Source organism: Bos indicus x Bos taurus, chromosome 1, assembly GCF_003369695.1.
Source record: "Bos indicus x Bos taurus breed Angus x Brahman F1 hybrid chromosome 1, Bos_hybrid_MaternalHap_v2.0, whole genome shotgun sequence".
In the NCBI taxonomy this organism is placed as follows: domain Eukaryota; kingdom Metazoa; phylum Chordata; class Mammalia; order Artiodactyla; family Bovidae; genus Bos; species Bos indicus x Bos taurus.
In genome coordinates, this window is record NC_040076.1 from 144,481,134 (window position 1) to 144,499,215 (window position 18,082).

The following is an 18,082-nucleotide window of genomic DNA, read 5'->3' on the forward strand; positions in this document are numbered from 1 at the left end:
GGACGGGAGCTCCCTGTCCCCATAGAGGGGGCTCCTGCTCTTCCCAAATCCATACCTAGACATCATCGGCCTTGACCCCGGGGTCCACGGCCAGAATCAGGTACATGAGCCAAGACAGAAGGATTTCTGGAAGTCCATCTTCATTGTAAGTGATGTCTTTGAATTTTCCACTCTCACCTCCCTCTCTTGGTTGGAAAGGACCACATGATTGTCTGGGTTTCTCTGAATGCTGGTGACAATGTCCTGAGAGTTAATTGGCTGTGTCATGGCCTCCCTGAACAAGGGCTGACTTAATCACAGAGATAACCAGCAGGCAGGAGGGACATGAACATTTATCTCAGGCCAGCCTCTCCACTTGGTTGAGGTTGAACTGTGCCTGCCCAGGGGTGGGGCGGGGCGGGGGCGGGGCAGGTGCGGAGGGTGGGAGGCGATGAGAGCACTGGCTTGGCTCCTGCTTGTGCACCAGACTCCTGGCCTTCTCCACAGACAAGGAGACGCAGCCCTGAAAGTTCAAAGGTCTGCGTTCCAGAATGTCAACGCTGAGTGATCAGTGCGTCAGCAGTCATCAGCTGGAGCAGATCTGGGGGTCTGGAGGAGAGATTGGAGGGGCTTGGTGACGCCCCTCCTCACCAGGTGTTACAGCCTCTGAATGCAAAAACAAAGATCATGGCATCTGGCCCCATCACTTGGTGGCAGACAAATGGGGAAACAATGCAAAGACTGACAGATTTTATTTTCCTGGGCTCCAAAATCACTGCGGACAGTGACTGCAGCCATGAAATTAAAAGACGCTTGCTCCTTGGAAGAAAAGCTATGATAAACCTAGACCGCATGTTAAAAATCAGAGATGTTACTTTGCCGACAAAGGTCTGTATAATCAAAGCTATGGTTTTCCAGTTGTCATGTATGGATGTGATTTGGACCATGAAGAAGGCTGAGTGCAAAGAACTGATGCTTTTCAACTGTGGTGTTGGAGAAGGCTTTTGAGAGTCCCTTGGACAGCAAAGCGAGTAAACCAGTAAGTTCTAAAAGAAATCAACCCTGAATATTCACTGGAAGGACTGATGCTGAAGTTGAAGCTCCAATACTTTGGCCACTTGCTATGAAGAGTCGGCTCATTGGAAAAGACCCTGATGCTGGGAAATACTGAGGGCAGAAGAGGGTTACAGAAAATGAGATGGTTGGATGGCATCAACTCAATGGACATGAGTTTCAGCAAACTTCAGGAGACAGTGAAACAAGGAAGCCTGGGGTGCTGCAGTCCATGGGGTTGCAGAGTCGGACACAACTGAGCGACTGAACAACCGCCCCCCCCGCCCCCGCCCCCAGGAGAGAGGGTGCCAGTTCCAGAGGGCGTGGGTCATCTGCCACCTGCTCCTCCCACCCTCTGACCAGACACCTCTGGGATGTGTGTCCCCAGGGACCCATCCTGGCCTGGCCCGTGAAGGGGGGTCCTCCTGTCCCCACACAGCACCCCAAGCCATCTCCACCGTGGGAGGCTTTGCTGATGGCCTCGGGGCTCCGTGACCTCAGGGCTCCCACCACTTGGTGCCTAGACAGCAGTTCTCAAAACGTCTGGAACCACAGACTCTTTACCAACACATCTGGGGGCCATGAGTAAAGGACAGAAGGGCTGGTGGTGTGGGCAGTGCCTCCATCACACTCACACCCACAAGCACGCTGATGACAGAGCAGCTTGCCTTCCTGAAAGAGGAAGGTGACGACTAAGTCCAAACGCTTGGCCCAGCTCTTGGCCAAAAGAGTACTCGGGCGGAAGCAGCACCGCTTTTAGAAAATGTATTTTTATTAACATTTGATGTACAAATGGAGAAAGAATAAATATCTTGTCGTTCCACCCTGCACGGCCGAGAACACCACCCAGGACCCTGAAGGAGACGCAGGAGGTCAGGGTTCTATCCCACCCCCAAACTCTGCCTGGCTCCCCACACCCACATCAGCGGTCACCCCAGGTGTTGGCGAAGCTGGGCACCCGGTCTGAGGCTGGACTGACCCTGCTCCTCTCAGCTGCTCCCTTTGCCCACAAGGCCGGAGGGGCGGGGGCACAGAGGCTTCAAGGACGAGCATCTGGTTGCCCACCACGTTGCTGGGGCCATTAGACCACACCACCTGGACAGACCCTGCAGACCATCCCGGAAGGACTTCCCCCCACCCCCACCCCAATATGGGCACAGAGCACCGGGCCCTCCTGAGGAACATTCTGGAGCTCTGACTCAGGCCAAGGCGAGGGGTGGGGATCACAGCCCCCAGCAAGTCTCAGCCCAGCCCCGGTGAGGTGGGGTCCGCCTGCCATCCAGCTGGCATGGAGTTCTGTGGGGAGAAGGGCAGGGCCAAGGGCACTGCTCTGGGGCACAGACAGAGTCAGCATTGCGTCCACTGGCCCAGGGCTGGAGCAGCCCAGGTACCACGCTTGCCAACACTGCTGGAAACCCCGCAGACCAAGGTCAGTAGGGACAAGTCAGAACCTCCGCGGCATCACCGGGGGCCTCGCTGGCTGCAGACGCGCGCTTCCAGATGGATCCCAAGTGAAAGCAACCCAAGTCCTGGGGATGCAGAGGTGCCGGCTGAGAGACAGACAACCGGGCTGAGGCGGTGCACAGCACCGCTCCGCGGGGTCCACAGCCTGAGGTCCGGGAGGGGACACGTGTCCTCGGGCAGCCGTGTGGGCTCAGTATGCAATCCTCCAATGAGTGGGCTGCTCACACGCCTTCTCCTTGTCCCCGCAGAACCGGTTGTATGTTGTCTTGGGGTCCAAGCCCAGGATCTCCCTCTCCTCGTGAATTCGAAAGGAGAACGTGGAGACTGATGTGCCGATAAAAAACCTGCCGAGGAACAGGTTGTCTGTCACCAGGGCTGCAGCACAATCCCCCATCCACCACCCACCCAGACGCCTGCCTGGGCCCTCGCCCCAGTCCCCTTGGCCAGGGTTCCCTGCAGCTGGTCACCAGCAAGCGGCCTGGGTTCAGGACTCATGGGTGAGCAAGCAGACCGGCCCCGTCTGCACATGAGGACTCAGCCAGGAACACGGCCGTAGGTGAGGGGGCGCTCACCGGGCATGCGCACAGATCCACTGGTCCACGATGGCCACGCCCCCATCCTTGTAGAGCTCCAGCTCCTCCCACGTGGGTTCGAACCGCACCATCTCAGGCAGCAGCCTCCGCAACTCCTCCAGCTCTGTGGGCGCGAGGGGGCTGGTAAGAGGGCACCGCGGGGGGCTCGCACAGCCTAGAGGAGTCTCGCACAGGCATGCACATACCCACAACTCTGCAGGGTACAGGGGACTCACACATGCACGCACATGTGCCTATGACTCACAGACTGCAGGGGACTAGCACACGCATATACACATGCCGACTCACACAGGCCAAGAGGGACTCGCGCACTCGTGCCCACAAGCAGGACCATAGGGTGGGGGACGAGGACAGAAACACGACCCCACTATTAACCCAGGGAGGAACAGATGGACAGGAGCCGAATACCCTTCCTGACAGCATCTGTGGCCACGAACACCTTGTCCAGCTGGTGGGCCTTCATGAGGCTGCGGATCTTCCGCACGGCCCCGTCCAGGCTGGGCACGTCCTCCCTGTGCCCCCAGATGAAGTCTTTCCTCCTCAGGTGGACGCCCAGGTATGGGCCCCCCAGCGAGGAGCCCAGCTTGACCTGGTGAAGGGGGACCAAACTGGCTGAGCTGGTGACAGGCAGGCAGGATTCAGGGCCTGATGGGGTCTGTCCCTGGACTGATTACCAATGTCCTCAGGTTTACACTAGGATGGGGCTCCCTGCTGATGAGCAGTAGCTTGGGTAACTGGGGTGCAGGGCCAGGAGCCCTGTGACGGGCAAGCATACCCCCTTCAGACCATTCCTAACTTTTAAGGGCTTAGTTGTGAGGCATCTCAATAGAGAAATGCACCCCGCCCCCCAGGATTACGGGGGAGGGGGTTACCTTCATCTGGGTCCAGTCCTCCTCAAAGGGAATTCCATCGGCCACGTCCGTGGAGTTGAGGTACCTGCTCCTGAACTCATCCCCTACTGCCCGCAGGTGCCTGGCGAACACCATGCTGCGCCGGGTCTGCAGGAAGACAGGCCATGAGCCTGTCACCAACCCTCCTCGCCCGCCATTCCCTCTTGTCCCCAGAACCCTCTCATCCGTCCAGAGTCCAACATGAGGGCAACGGGCGAGCTAGGGCCTCAGGCAGTGGATTCAAGGTGGAGCCCACCATTCGGAGTCAGGAGCGTCCAGGGGGCGTGGCCACATCGGCCTGGTATGCTCCGACGGGCTGTGCAGGCCGACGCTGCAGCGCTCTCTCCTCCCAAGAGTCCCCGTGGCCTGGGGCCCTTGACTGTGACGGGCAGGGTCAGGAAAGTGCTGAGGGGTCACCACCCCGCAGGGCTGGTGGGGCCCAGTGCTGCCGAGAGGCACAGAACCCATGTCCACGTGATGACAACGGCCCTTCTGTGATTCTGAAACCACCCGTTCAGGAGGTGCCCGAGTCCAAGGAGCAGAGCTCTCACTTGGGGGCCTCTGCCCAGCCCAACCCCACTTCTATTTCACGTCAACAACAGACAAACGCCCCTGCTAAGAGTCAGTTTTGGTACCCGTGGGAGGGTGGGAGCTGTCCCTGCAGCCTGCCCACCCACCCCAATGCTCCTGGCAGAGCCGTGGACAGGCCAGGCGTGCTGACATCACCTGGGTCTCCACCTCGTAGCCGAGGGCTCTTCTCAGGGAACGTCTGATGCTTTTGCACTGGGCCTCCATGGGCAGGACGGCACCTCTTTTCCAAACCAGACACCTGATGACTAGGCGTCCCCACCCCAGGACGGAAGGCCTTGGCCCACCTCCATCACCGTCCATCCACCAGAGCCAGCATTTCCCCACCAAAGCAGAGCCCAGTCCCACAGTCAAGGAGTCGAGCAGACAGCGGCTACCTCCCATGGCTGAGCACGTGGGGCCAGAGCTCTTGTCCAGGCTCCCGGTGCCAGCAGCAGGGACAGCCAGTGCAGGAGGAGGGCCCGGGACGCCCCAGCCCTCTGCCAGGAGCACCTCCGTGGGCAGGCAGGGAGGACCTGCCGGTGGGCCCACCCCCAGATGCTCTGGGCCTCATTGTGTCAGTCAGCAGGCGGACACAGGAGCTGCTCCATGTGTGTGCGTGTGTGTCAGTGTGTGTTGAGGCCGGGACGGGGGGATGTATTTCCCAAACTACACACGTTCACACAGGTGCTCGAGGCCAACACTCACGTCCCAATACTCCTTCCCGCCGTAGTGGTCATGGAGGAGGTTCTCGGCTCGGTCCAACATCACAGACCTATTTTTAAACAACAGAAAAAGAAGGTCTTTATGCCCATGTGCTCCACTGAGTACTGTCATGTGGGAGGGCCCTGGGCCAGGGAACAGTCCAGGACAAAACCTGAGCGGGTCCAAACCCTGTAGGGTCAGCTGGGTGCATGAGGGCAAGTCTCTGACGACCCTCTCAAAGGCAGCCGTCTGCAGAGGGCTTCTGCTTCCTCGGTGGCTCTGAATGTTCACGGACTCGCTCCTGCCCCAGCCACTGAACTTCTCAGCAGCCAGCTCACTTGTGACTATCAGTGCAAAAAACCACACAAATACACAAAACGAATAACACCAGCCAACAGAACCCAGCAACACACTAAGAGAAAAACAAACGACAGATGGAGCTCGTACCAGGAACGCGGAGCTGGCTTGACGTTGGAGCAGCTGTGGCTTAACTCGCACTCCTGGGTAAAGGGCAAAGCCAAGCCACCACAGCCAGCCCAAAGGAGTGAGCGAGCGCTTACCCCTGCTTCTAAGGATCACCTTACGAAAGAGAAGCCTCGTCCTGTGTGTCCTTCTCCAGCCAAAACGCAGGCCCCTTCTTCAGGGAAGCGTCAACTCGATCCTTCAAAGTGCGGGGCAGAAGCAGCTGCCCACCTGAGCTCATCAAGCAACTTGAAGAGTCAGAACACACAGAGAGGACCCTCCAGAACAGGCCACATCCACTCCAGGCTGGCCCCCTGGGCAGGACAACCCTGGAGAGGGTGGCTCCCAGATGCCTGGGTGGGGGACACGGATGGGGTGATCAGAGGCTCCATTTTTAAGCCAAAACAGATGCTCAGGGGCTCAGAGTTAATTGTGGAAACTGAAACTATAAAAAGTAGAATAAGAAAGAATTTTTAAGAATACTGAAATGGTAAAGATTATAAAAACATCTCCTTCTGGTTGATTGACCATGCTAAAGCCTTAAAATTCTTCAAAAGATGGGAATACCAGACCACCTGACCTGCCTCCTGAGAAATCTGTATGCAGGTCAAGAAGCAATAGTTAGAACTGGACATGGAACAACAGACTGGTTCCAAATCAGGAAAGGAGTACATCAAGGCTATATATTGTCACCTGCTTACTTAACTTATATGCAGAGTACATCATGTGAAATGCCAGGCTGGATGAAGCACGAGCTGGAATGAAGACTGCCGGGAGAAATATCAATAACCTCAGGTATGCAGATGACACCACCCTTATGGTAGAAAGCCAAGAAGAACTAAAAAGCCTCTTGATGAAAGTGCAAAAGAGTGAAAACCTTGGCTTGAAACTCAACATTCAGAAAACTAAGATCATGGCATCCGGTCCCATCATTTCAGGGCAAATAGATGAGGAAACAACAGAAACAGTGAGAGACTTCTTTTGGGCTCCAAAATCACTGCAGATGGTGACTGCAGCCATGAAATTAAAAGATGCTTGCTCCTTGGAAGGAACGTTATGACCAACCTAGACAGCATATTAAAAAACAGAGACATCACTTTGCTGACAAAGGTCCATCTAATCAAAGCTATCGTTTTTCCAGTAGTCATGGATGGATGTAAGAGTTGGACTATGAAGAAAGCTGAGCGCCAATGAATTGATGCTTTTGAACTGTGGTGTTGAAGAAGACTCTTGAAAGTCCCGTGGACTGCAAAGAGATCCAACCAGTCCATCCTAAAGGAAATTAGTCCTGAATATTCACTGGAAGGACTGATGCTGATGCTGAAACTCCCAATGCTCTGGCCACCTGATGCGAAGAACTGACTCAATGGAAAAGCCCTGATGCTGGGAAAAATTGAAGGCGGGAGGATAAGTGGACAACAGAGGATGAGATGGTTGGATGGCATCACTGACTCAATGGACATGAGTTTGAGTAAGCTCCAGGAGTTGGTGATGGACAGGGAAGCCTGGTGTGCTGCAATCCACGGGGTAGCAAAGAGTTGGACATGACTGAGCGAATGAACTGAACTAAAAGATTATTTAAAACACACACATACACACACACACACACACACACACACACAGAGAAACCTTTAAAGAATAAACAAGTTAACAACTTTGAATATGTAAGTTTAAAACTTCTGCAGAGAAACAAATTGGCAAAATATTTAAATAGATCTTCACAGAAAATCATTTCAAAAGAGCTTTTCAACATGGTTTTACTCTGAAATCAAAGAAACACAAATGAACATAGCAGAGGTCCACCCTCACTCGTCAGCTCCAGAGCCCAAAGCGCCCTGCCCGGGGCTGTGTGGCAACCACGGCTCGGCGGCCACCACTCGGAAAGCAAGACCCAGCTTCTGTTCCAGGCAAAAGCCTGTGTCCTCACTCCCCCATGACTGTGCAAACACGGTTCCTGTTTGTGATGGCAAAACCTGGGACTGGTCAAAGGCCACCAACTCAGGCAGGTTCCCTGAACCCTCTTCCTCTGTGCGAGGACAGCTGCAGAGGAACATGGCAACCTCTGGAGTGACCTCACGGGTCTTACCTTAGAGACTCCCAAAGGGTACCACCAAGTGGGCAAGAGACAAAAAGGACACTGCAGAGAACACGCCTGTGGTGTGAGTACATGTGTGCTCAACAGGGAGACGGACATGAGCACTGGGTGGGAGAATAGTCCTGGAAAGATGGGACGGGATGGACCCAGTGGTGGCCCGGGATCCCTGTGACAACAGAGACTGTTTCTGAAGACTCCGTTTTAGGACAAAACACAGCACAGCCTGCAGACGTGGGTATCCCACCCCGCCAACGGCCAAGTGGGGTTCTGAAGCAACTCTACGGGCCTGGAGAGCGTGCTGCAGCCGTGCCCTGGCCCCAGGACCCCCACGGGCGGGCGGCCGTGCCTAACTTCCCGCCCTGGGAGGGCTGGACTTATCTTCTGCTTTTCCCACTTGCTGTTTGCTCCTCGTGATCACCTTTGCTGGAGGCAGCCGTGCTTTTTGATTTTCACGGCTCAGTCGTGCTTCAATTCTGAATTTGCACAACCTAGCTTTTCCAACAGAGAAGGCAATGGCACCCCACTCCAGTACTCTTGCCTGGAAAATCCCATAGACAGAGGAGCCTGGTAGGCTGCAGTCCATGGGGTCGCTAAGAGTCAGGCACGCCTGAGCGACTTCACTTTCACTTTTCATTTTCATGCATTGGAGAAGGAAATGGCGACCCACTCCAGTGTTCTTGCCTGGAGAATCCCAGGGACGGGGGAGCCTGGTGGGCTGCCGTCTATGGGGTCGCACAGACTCAGACACAACTGAAGCGACTTACCAGCAGCAGCAGCAGTTGGGGCTCACAGGAATATTCCAGAACACGCATGGGATGCTCCTGCAGGCACTTAGGGTCACAAGCCTGCCCACCTCCGCCTGACGTCCCCTGCACTCCCAGGGGTCTCCCACTTCCTTCTGCACCTGGGGCCCTTTCTCCCAAGGGCACTGTGGGCCAGTGGGCTGTGTCTCTCCTCAGGTCTAAGGGCAGTGTATCCCCCTGACCACAAACAAGGTGTACCTGATACCCCCGACAATGTACGTAATTGTGTCTTTTGCTGAATCTGCCCCAAGGCTGCCTGCCCTGTACTCAAGGGCCTTCAGGAGCTCTGTCTGCATCTGGGTCCCACAGGACAGGCTACATGTACCCCTCTCTGTGGGTTGTTTCCAAGCCTTATTAAACTTCAATGTAACTGAACGTATCCATCCTCTCTTTGGTTAGTGCTTTTCACATCTTGAGTTATCTGTGCGGTAGGGGTGCCCCGCCTTGTAGGGGTGCCCCGCCTTCTCTGGCCTCACATCTCAGCAACCTAACCCTAACCCTGCTCCCTCCCACCAGTGTCTCTTAAACGGAAGGGTCCCTGGGCACCAGTCTCTCCTGGGCTCAGATCCCCTTACCTGCAAATAGGACAAAAAAACACAAAAAACCTGCCCCACAGGCCAAAACTTCAGCCAAATCTGCTTTCTTTAGAAATGCAAAGTTTTAGGACTTACATTGCAGGGTCCCAAACCTCTGGCAACCTTGTGTGCCTTCTTCTCTTCGTGGAGATTGGACCCACCAAGCAGAGCACGTGGGCCCACCTGCGTTTTGTTTACGAAGGCCCAGGAGGGATCGGCCTGGCGTCCTGGCACATGGGGCAGTGCTGGGACAGGCAGAGCTTCCAGGCCCCCGAGAGCAGGGAAGGGGCTCAGCGCCTGCTGCAGGCTCAGGACACTGATGGTGGCTAATGGGAGGGCCGGCTTTTCCGGGTCCCCAAGTCCCCCACAACTCACACCTGCAGGGAACTCCCAGGGCCTGCTGGAATCAAGCATGCACCTCCAGAGGAGCTTCCCTTACCCTGGGACTCGCCCGAGACCCCGTGCCCCTTCCTGCTGACCCTCTGGTGCTGCCCAGAGTGTGTATGTTTGTGGGGGGGAGGTGTGCGCGTGCCTGATTTTCTGCTTCAGAGAGCCCAGGCGTGTAGACAGACTTCCTCCACAAGGGGCCTGGAGCGGCCGCCAGGGCACTGTGCCCAGGCTCGAGCTGTTCCTCTGACCTCTCAGAGCCCAGCTTCGCGAAAGCCTGACTCAGGAGTGACCCCCCCCCCCAAAGGGGAAGTGCTCCTCCTCCACCGTGAGCCCCCAAGACCAGCTGCAGGCCGCCCAGCCCCCGCTTCCTCAGCGGTCACTCGTCCCGCTCCTGTCCTGGCCCTGACCCTGCTTCAGCCTCACAACCCCGTGGCCCTCATCCCCGTCCTCTCCTCCAGCCCCCCACCCCCACTCGCGCCCTGAGGCCCCAACTCTCCCCACCAGCTCAGACGGGACCCCGGGGCAGGATCTGGGTGTGAATCCGACTGCACCACCCACCAGTGGTGGGAGCAGAGACAACTCCCCACCATACACACCAAGGTCAGGCTCGGAGCACAGCTGCTCCAAGCAGCACCCAGAAGATAGCAGGCGTGGCCGCCCCACCTGGGAGTGCTCCCGGGGGGTGTTCCCTGGATCCTGACTGTCAGGCCCCCTGGGGGTGGGGGAGGGCTGAGGGCTAACCCTCCAGGGAGTGCCCCTCCCCGCCGCCACGAGCCGTGCCAGCAGTACGGCACACAAACACACACAAGCACACGTGCACACAAGTACCAGCCATCATCCAGGAACCACGCAGACACTCACCGTGCAGACGTGTTTCTCAATAGTACAGGCGCGATGATGGAGGCCGATCCCTGGACAGACAGACAGGAAACGTTTAAACCCCTCGTCTCTTCGTAACCCCAAAACCATCCTCTGGAAAATAAGACCCACGGCACCCTGTCAGTGTGGTGTGTTCATCCGTGGGCTGGGAGTCAAGTCCAGATGCACAGCCTGACCTGGAGAAGCTCGGCCAGTTCCTGTGTGAAAACTTGGTTGTGATCACAGGTCGAGATAGTGTGGAAGTTTTTAAAGAAATCACAAATTTCACCTCATCTGATGAGACCACTGACACTCTTTTCAGGAAGCTGGATGGTTCAATGACGGGAAAACAGGGCAGCCCCAGAGGAACCCGGAGGAAATAAAGCTTTATGTGTCAGGGCCCGTTTTGGCGTAACTATTCTCAAACCAACTCTGCTCTCAAGAGCTCCTAGTTCTTAGAACCACATTACTCTGGTCCTCTGCTGGGGAAGGTGGGAAAGGGGGCTGTGGAGGCTGCAGAGGGAGGAGAAGAGGGAGAGCACTTCCCCATGCCGCACTTCTGACAGCAGCGCAGCCTGGGATGGTGCCATCTCCACGACCAGGTTCAAATGCATCAGAAATGGAAACGGATACTTCTGAACAGCCCGAGTCCCCAGATGCGGCAACAAGAGCCGCCCTGGACGTGGGCCGTGCCCGCGGACCTCCCAGCGGTACCTGTAATACTCGTGCTTGTCCTGAGAGTACAGCGGTGGCTCGATGCAGGGCCGGCTGTCAATCTTCTCTTCCCAGGCCCCCTCCTTCCAGCCTTCCGCGTAGCCTTGCAGGATGTAGACCTGGTCGATGAAGGGCCCGCCAGACTCTGGAGGAGACAGGACAGACGAGAACGGGGACCACATCCCAGGTTACAGGAACACAGAGAATCACCCTGTATGGAACAACACCGTCTTCCCCAACAGGACTGGAAAGAGCTTGTAACAAGAGAGATGATGGAAAAAGGACCTCAGGACATGGGGGTCCGACAGGGCGGGAGGGCTGCCACGGTGGGGACGTCCAGGCGCCTCAGCTCCTCTGGGCCCCACGCTGCCCTGACCTCTGACAGCACCTGGGAGGGCCCTGGGCCCTCTTCCCTCTATGGCCACACTCCCCTTCCTTGGGGGCAGGGCTGGTCCTCTTCCCTCTCCTCTGCTGGGTCTTCCTCCTCTGGCTCCCTCCCTGTGGTGCTTGGAGCCCAGGGCACCCTCCTTCCCCAGGCCCCTGACCAGCTATCTCCTCCAGGGCTCTCTCTTGACCCCTGTGAGGCCATTCAAACTGCAGCTCCCCAAAAAAGATGCCTTCCCAGGCCACGACCACCACCCAGACCCCACACCACTTCCAGCTTTCTCGTCCTGTGGCTCTGGTGCCTGCCCCAGAGCTGCGTGTCCCCATCACTGACTTAAGCTTGGCCCCCACTCTGCAATGGGGGGCCCAGGAGAGCAGGAGTCAGTGTCCCTCTCACCCACTGCTCCCCTCGCACCTAGAGCCTCCGGGCCACCAGCCGGTGCTCAGTGAAGAGGTGTTCACAGGCGGAATGATGGAGCCTGGGAATGAGCGCGCTCCAGCGAGTGAAACCCAGGGTCATCCACGTTCGTTAGGCTTGGGCGCTAACACCCAAAGCTCAGGGGCTCCTACTGCAAGGCAGGGGTGGTGACACCGGAACTGAGATGCTGATACACCCACAGCACAAGGCCTGAGGGTCTTCTGGGGTGGCACCCACGCCCGTCCCCTCTGCAGGAAGAAACTTAAGTGGGGCCAAGGCTGCCACCTTCACTCTGTCACCAGCGGGCTCAGTGCTCACCCTGCTGCCCAGCCCAAGGGATGAGATGGCAGAGCAGCAGGAACCACACCTGTCTGCCATCACTTGGCCCAGCTCGTGGTCGAGGCCGCGCCCCACCAGCAAGTCAGGGGCCAGTTCCCTGGGGGCCAAGCCCCATGCAGAGCAAGACCGAGCCTGCCCCCCTGGGAGGAGCTGGGTCAGACGGGACACCCCATCCCCTCTCGGGTAGGGAGGCTGACCTCCAGCCTCAGGTCCGCCTTCCTAGCATCAGCCACTTCAAGGCTCCAGGCCTGCAGCACCCACAGGTGTGGTTCCTGCTGACCTTGAAGGGGAAAACGTCTTCAGGCGACAGGGCCTGCAGTGCGGCGAGAACAGAGCTGGTGAGGACATACGGGCCTGTCCTTGGCGGGAGCCGCAACCCTCAGGCCCCCAGGCCGCACAAAGCAGAAGTCCCACGACCACCACTCAGGAGCCGTGACTTGGCTCTTCCAGGCGGCTCCAGGGACGTGGAGCAGAGATGACCCTACTTAAGTCCATGTCTCCTAAACAAGGTAGCAGTGTGCTCCCACACCTTTATCCTAAGAAATTGTCAGCTCTCCTCTCTCAAGAGCATTAAAACAGGAACCCTGAGCAGGACTGAACAAGGCAGGGCATGGCGTTACATGGCTCTGCCAGCACACGGCCCCGCCACTCATGCACCGAGCTTTCCTTCAGGTGAGAGTGGCCTGGCCTGCACAGAAAGGGAGGCCTGCGGTACAGCTGGGACGAGGCCAGCCTCTGGGCAGCGGCCTCCCCATCACAGCTCCACTTCACCAAGCTGGATCGGGTTTTCAGAGGCAAGGGGACACATAGCTCAGATGCTTCAGATCTATTTCCCTAAAAAACTACGAAAAGACCAAGATCACTGGTCGTGGGGAAAACAGAAGCAGGAAGCAGGGCCCCTACACAAAGGCCTGAGGAGAGACGGCCCCACTGGCCAAGGTCTCTGGTCTGGCCGGACATTCACACCAAACCAATGACCGCCTGGCCCCAGTTAAAGGACCACCACCCACCTCACCTGCGATGAACTGCTCGTACTCAATGACGGGGATGTTTCTGTTGAGACTTGGAAGGTCAAAGAAGTCAGACCAGGGAATCCGGACCTGGTGAATGTCAGGGCTCTGCCAGTGGTAGAGGCGGCCCCAGGGGGGCAGCACCAGCACCCACTCCTCCGTCTTCAGCAGAGTCTTCAGGAGGGAGGCGATGCGGATGTAGACATCTCTGCGGAGGTTGAAGCCCTCGGGGGGATTGACATCGTACAGAAGGTACCTGGCAGGGTGGGCAGGGCAACAGCGCCTCAGGGCCAGGCTCTGCGCGGAAAACCCAACGGCCTACATTCGCAGCCTGGCCCGGACACCAGGCACCACTGGGAGTTTCTGGTCTGTGAAGTGGAGGCAGCAGCCCACCCATTTCTACGAGACCAGTTACTTAAAGAGCCCTCGAGTAGGCACAGAAAGCATCTTAGCATCTGTTTAACCATCAGCAATAACTCACAGCTAAAACCAGCAGGATCTCAATGGCTAGAATCTGAGCCCTCATCCCGGTAGGGGTTCTCAATCTTCTTGGTCTACGGACCCCTGCACATTCTCAACAATTATTACATTCTCAACAATTATTGAGGACTCCAAAAGGCTGCTGTTTATGTGAGTTAAATCTATCAATAATTCCTATATTAGGAAAAAAGTAAGAACTTACTTATGAATTTCCAGTATTCAAGACAAAAATCATGAGTGAGAAGAGTGTCAGTGTTTTTAATTTCTGCATGTCTCTCTTCAGTCAGGCAACACCTGTATTCTCCTGTCTGCTTCTCCATTCCCTGTGTTATGATACTACAGGCCAGGTGGTCTCTGGAAACCCCCACAGTGAACTCATCAGTTCAGTTCAGTTTAGTCACTCAGTCATGTCCAACTCTTTGTGACCCCATGAATTGCAGCACGCCAGGCCTCTCTGTCCATCACCAACTCCCGGAGTTCACTCAAACTCACATCCATTGAGTCGGTGATGCCATCCAGCCATCTCATCCTCTGTCGTCCCCTTCTCCTCCTGCCCCCAATCCCTCCCAGCATCAGAGTCTTTTCCAATGAGTCAACTCTTCTCATCAGGTGGCCAAAGTACTGGAGTTTCAGCTTTAGCATCATTCCTTCCAAAGAACACCCAGGGCTGATGATCTTCAGAATGGACTGGTTGGATCTCCTTGCAGCCCAAGGGACTCTCAAGAGTCTTCTCCAACAGCACAGTTCAAAAGCATCCATTCTTGAGTGTGTGCAAAATGCAGACGGCATCCCAGTGTTTCTAGGAAAATGACCTGGCACCCTGGGGGTCCCTGAGCACCCACTGAGCACTGCTGCCTTGTCCACAGCGGGACTCCCCTACACAAGGCGCCGGGAGGGGACTCCTGCTTCTGCTATGGTCTCACCCTCCCTTCTCTGCACCTCCGTTTGCGAAACAGACCATGCTGGAACGCCTGGCCTGGGCCTCCAATTCCCCAAAACTGCCAGTCTACCGTCTGTACACCCTGCACCCAGCAGTCTGTTTTGGGTCAGGCCCTCCCTCAGTAACAGCTGTAGGGCACTGACGCTTCTTTCTCACTCCTGAGACTTATCTATGGAACAACCAGCATCTGTATAGGGCGGAAATTCTCCTGCAGATAAACAAGGCTGGGCTTTAAGAGCCACCCTGTTCGAACATCTGATTCTGGGGCTCCTCGAACGCCAGGTAACACTCCGTATCACCTAACTGGGGCCCCCGCCCTGCCCCCTAACGTGGACCCAAGCCTGTCCTTCCAAGGGGCTCCGGGAGGCCGCGGTCGCCAGGCGACCCTGGCTCGCGCCCCCAAGCCAGGGCGCCAAAGGTGTAGGGCAGACCGAGGCCCCGCCGCTCCGCACCCCCTCTCCGAGCCCCGCCTCCTGGCCCTGTGCTCCGGGTCCCGGTCCCGGCCCCACCGATGGCGCGGACGCGCGTTTACCGTCTGCGGGACGCCGCCCCCGACAGGATGTCGGCTGCCGACTGGCCAGGCCAGAACTCTTCGCCGAAGGCCGAGGCCGACGGCCAGGATGCCGCCCAGAGCAGCAGGAAGACGACGGCAAGCGCCGCCATGGCCCCGGGCGGCCACGCACTTCCTGTAGCCGCGCCCCACCCCGGAAGCGCAGCGCGCCCTCTGGGAGAGCGTCCCCCGTAGCCACGGCAACGCCACGGGGCCCGCCCAGCGCATGCGTCGTGCGTGATCCCGAGTCCGGACATTCCTTCGGCCTAACTTGCAGAGCCGCGGGGGCTGGGGCGGGGCCGGGAGGCAGGACTAATGGGCGGGAGGGCGGGGCCGATCCCTGGGCGGGGTCGCGCTGAGGTCCTCCCGGCAGTTCGTGCCGGGCGGAGACTGGGGCAAGGTCGGAGGCGGAGCCGTGAAGGGGGCGGGGCCTCGCAGGCCTACTTGACTCTGCTGCCTCCAGGGGCCCCGGACGCGAAACCCGTCAGCGTGCCTTCTGCAGGAGGGCTAGCCATAGGCACGCCCCGGGCCTACACGGCTGTCCAGGTGGGGTACCTGAACCTCAAATCCACCAGGCCCTCTGCGGGCCTTGAATTCGCGTTGCTGAGCAGTTTCCCAGATGACAGGATCTCTCCCAAGATGGGAGGTGCGGCAGGAGGCGGGTGGGTCGGGGGTGCCAGATGCTGGGCTGGGTGCGATCTTACTGGAGAACGACAGTTCGAGGGAGCAGAGCGGCCAGCGGGCCTCCGACATTTGGGGTATGGTGTGGGATGGTGTATATGGTGCTCTGGGGTCTCCTCAGGAACCTTCATTCCAGACCAAGAGGTCCTGCTCTTCCGCCCTCTACTGAGCCCGCTTCCTTCACCAGCACCAACGCCCCTGCCTCAGGAGTGCCCACTGTTCTCTTCCCGCACTGGGCACTGTCTCTATTAGAGGTACTGAGCTCTCTCAGTACTGAACTCCATGCACTGGGCGCTGTCTCTGTTAGAGGTACTGAGCTCCCACTGCAGCCACCCTGTCTGCCAGGACTTCTCTCTGTGCTGGGGGCACTGGTGGGCTCTCTGCAGACCGGAGCCAGCTTCCACACCTGCTCCCTCGCTGCAGACCTGGCCCCAAGGCCCCTAAGGCTCCCTGGCCCAGGAAAGACCACCACACCATGGGGTCTCTGGGATGTCCACAGGTCTCCAGTGTGAAACTCCCTAGCCCCTGGACCCAGGGAACCAACTCTCCAGGGACCCAAATGAAAGCTTCATTCCCGCCTTGGACAAAGCACCTCCTGGCTGAAGACACCTGCTTCCAGACTTGCAGATTCTCTCTGTTAAGTTGGCCTGCATGCAACCCCCCTGGAAAGGGAGGGCCTTTCCCTCACCCCTGGGTGCACAGAGCCCTGCAGGTTGGGGTTCCCTGCTTGGCCATCCCAGCCAGGAGCCCTCAGCACTGCAGCCATGTTGGGTCACGCGTGGCCAAGAACAGCTGGCCCCTCTCTTCCATTGCTGCCCAGGAATGCACCGCCCACACTGCTGGCCATTTAGGCCACTTTGGGAAAGCAGCAGGTATTTTTATGGGAAATATTATTTGCTCTTTTGAAAAGATTTGAATGCAAATGGACGAAGGGTATGCTTTTTCTGTTGCTTTGGACTCAAACTGAAGCCAAAGCAGGTTTTGGAGAGATCCACAAAACACCCCGCAACCAAGATCAAGCCTCCCCAGCAAGGGCCACAAGACCAAGGCAGGCCTCACCCTCCTGCTGGGGCTTGGTGGCCAGCGTGCCAGGTGGGGCAGAGCCACAGCAGCCCGATGGCACCTGCAGGGAAGAACCCTGATCTCCACTGCAGGGCCGGGCCCTGCTCCAGACCCCAGGGCCATCAAGGTGACTGCCCCGCTGTTCATTCCCTGGGGTCTAGGTGTAGCCCCTCTCAGCCCCTCCCCCACTGTTCCTTCTGGGAACACCCCCAGATGAAAGAAGTCTTGGGACAGGAGAGCCCTGCTGGGTGCCAGAAGCTTGAAGATCTTGGTGATGGGCACCCACCACTACTGCCCCGTTCTTTAAGGGAGGGAAAGTTTGCTCCTCCCAGTCGGTCCTCCCCTCCCTTCCCTTCCCCTACCCTCTCCTCCTTCTGCCCTTCTCTCTCCCCTCACCTGCATCTCCTGATTGATCCCTGGATGGTGGTCTTTACCAGGAATGACCCAGGAGAGGTTTTAATGAGCCTTTAAGAGAGGAAAAAAATCTTTACACAAACAACCGAAGGGCGCTTTCTTCTTTCCCTGCATGTGATCTTCTTTCCTGTGGTTGAGGTTTACTAACTGGTGTCAAGTTTCTGAGGCCCTCGCCTCTGAGAAAGCGCTCCTTCTCATTCTGTCCCGAGCTGCATTCACCCCAGCGTCCTGGCCACAAGAGGGCAAGAGAGCCCTTCCCCAAGGCCAGCAGAGGAGGGCGTGAAGGCAGATGGAGGAAGTGCCCACCCTGAGGCTGGCTGAGCCTCCCAACCCAAAGGAAGGAGCAGGGTTCAGAGCTGGGAAACCAAGTGAGCCGGTCTGGCCCAAGTCTTCCCTGCCTGGCGAACCCCAAGAGCTACTCTAGGCCCCACGGACCTGCCCAGCTCCTACAAACAGGAACCGAGGATCCAGGAGGGAGGAGAAGAAGGGAGGCCCTTGGCCTGGATCCAGGCAGGGGTGTCCTGTGAGCCCCAGGGACACCTGTTCAAGCCAGCGCTTTGATCTCCTCTCCCCTAGCCTCAAAAGGGTCATTCCTGGGTGCCCTGGGTCCCAATTCTGGGGGTGGGAGGAGACACAGGAGCAACTCTGAACCGAGA

At 57.5% G+C, this 18,082-nt stretch overlaps 1 protein-coding gene across 2 annotated transcripts; it reads right to left on the reverse strand.

The window, feature by feature from the left end:
* Positions 1-1,782: 1,782 nt before the first annotated feature.
* POFUT2 (protein O-fucosyltransferase 2) lies at positions 1,783-15,414 on the reverse strand. 2 transcript variants are annotated; one of them, XM_027547803.1, is made up of 9 exons: positions 15,252-15,413; positions 13,305-13,555; positions 11,149-11,293; positions 10,438-10,548; positions 5,255-5,321; positions 3,962-4,087; positions 3,498-3,678; positions 3,069-3,192; positions 1,784-2,840 (listed from the first exon to the last, which is right to left on the reverse strand). In XM_027547803.1, exons 1-9 carry the CDS (start codon positions 15,380-15,382, stop codon positions 2,687-2,689), a joined length of 1,290 nt encoding a protein of 429 aa, XP_027403604.1. In that variant the 5' UTR covers positions 15,383-15,413; the 3' UTR covers positions 1,784-2,686. The 2 variants fall into 2 exon arrangements, with proteins under 2 accessions (XP_027403614.1, XP_027403604.1); XM_027547813.1 differs by lacking the exon at positions 3,498-3,678 and having other exon boundaries at positions 1,783-2,839; positions 3,067-3,192; positions 15,252-15,414.
* Positions 15,415-18,082: the final 2,668 nt, after the last annotated feature.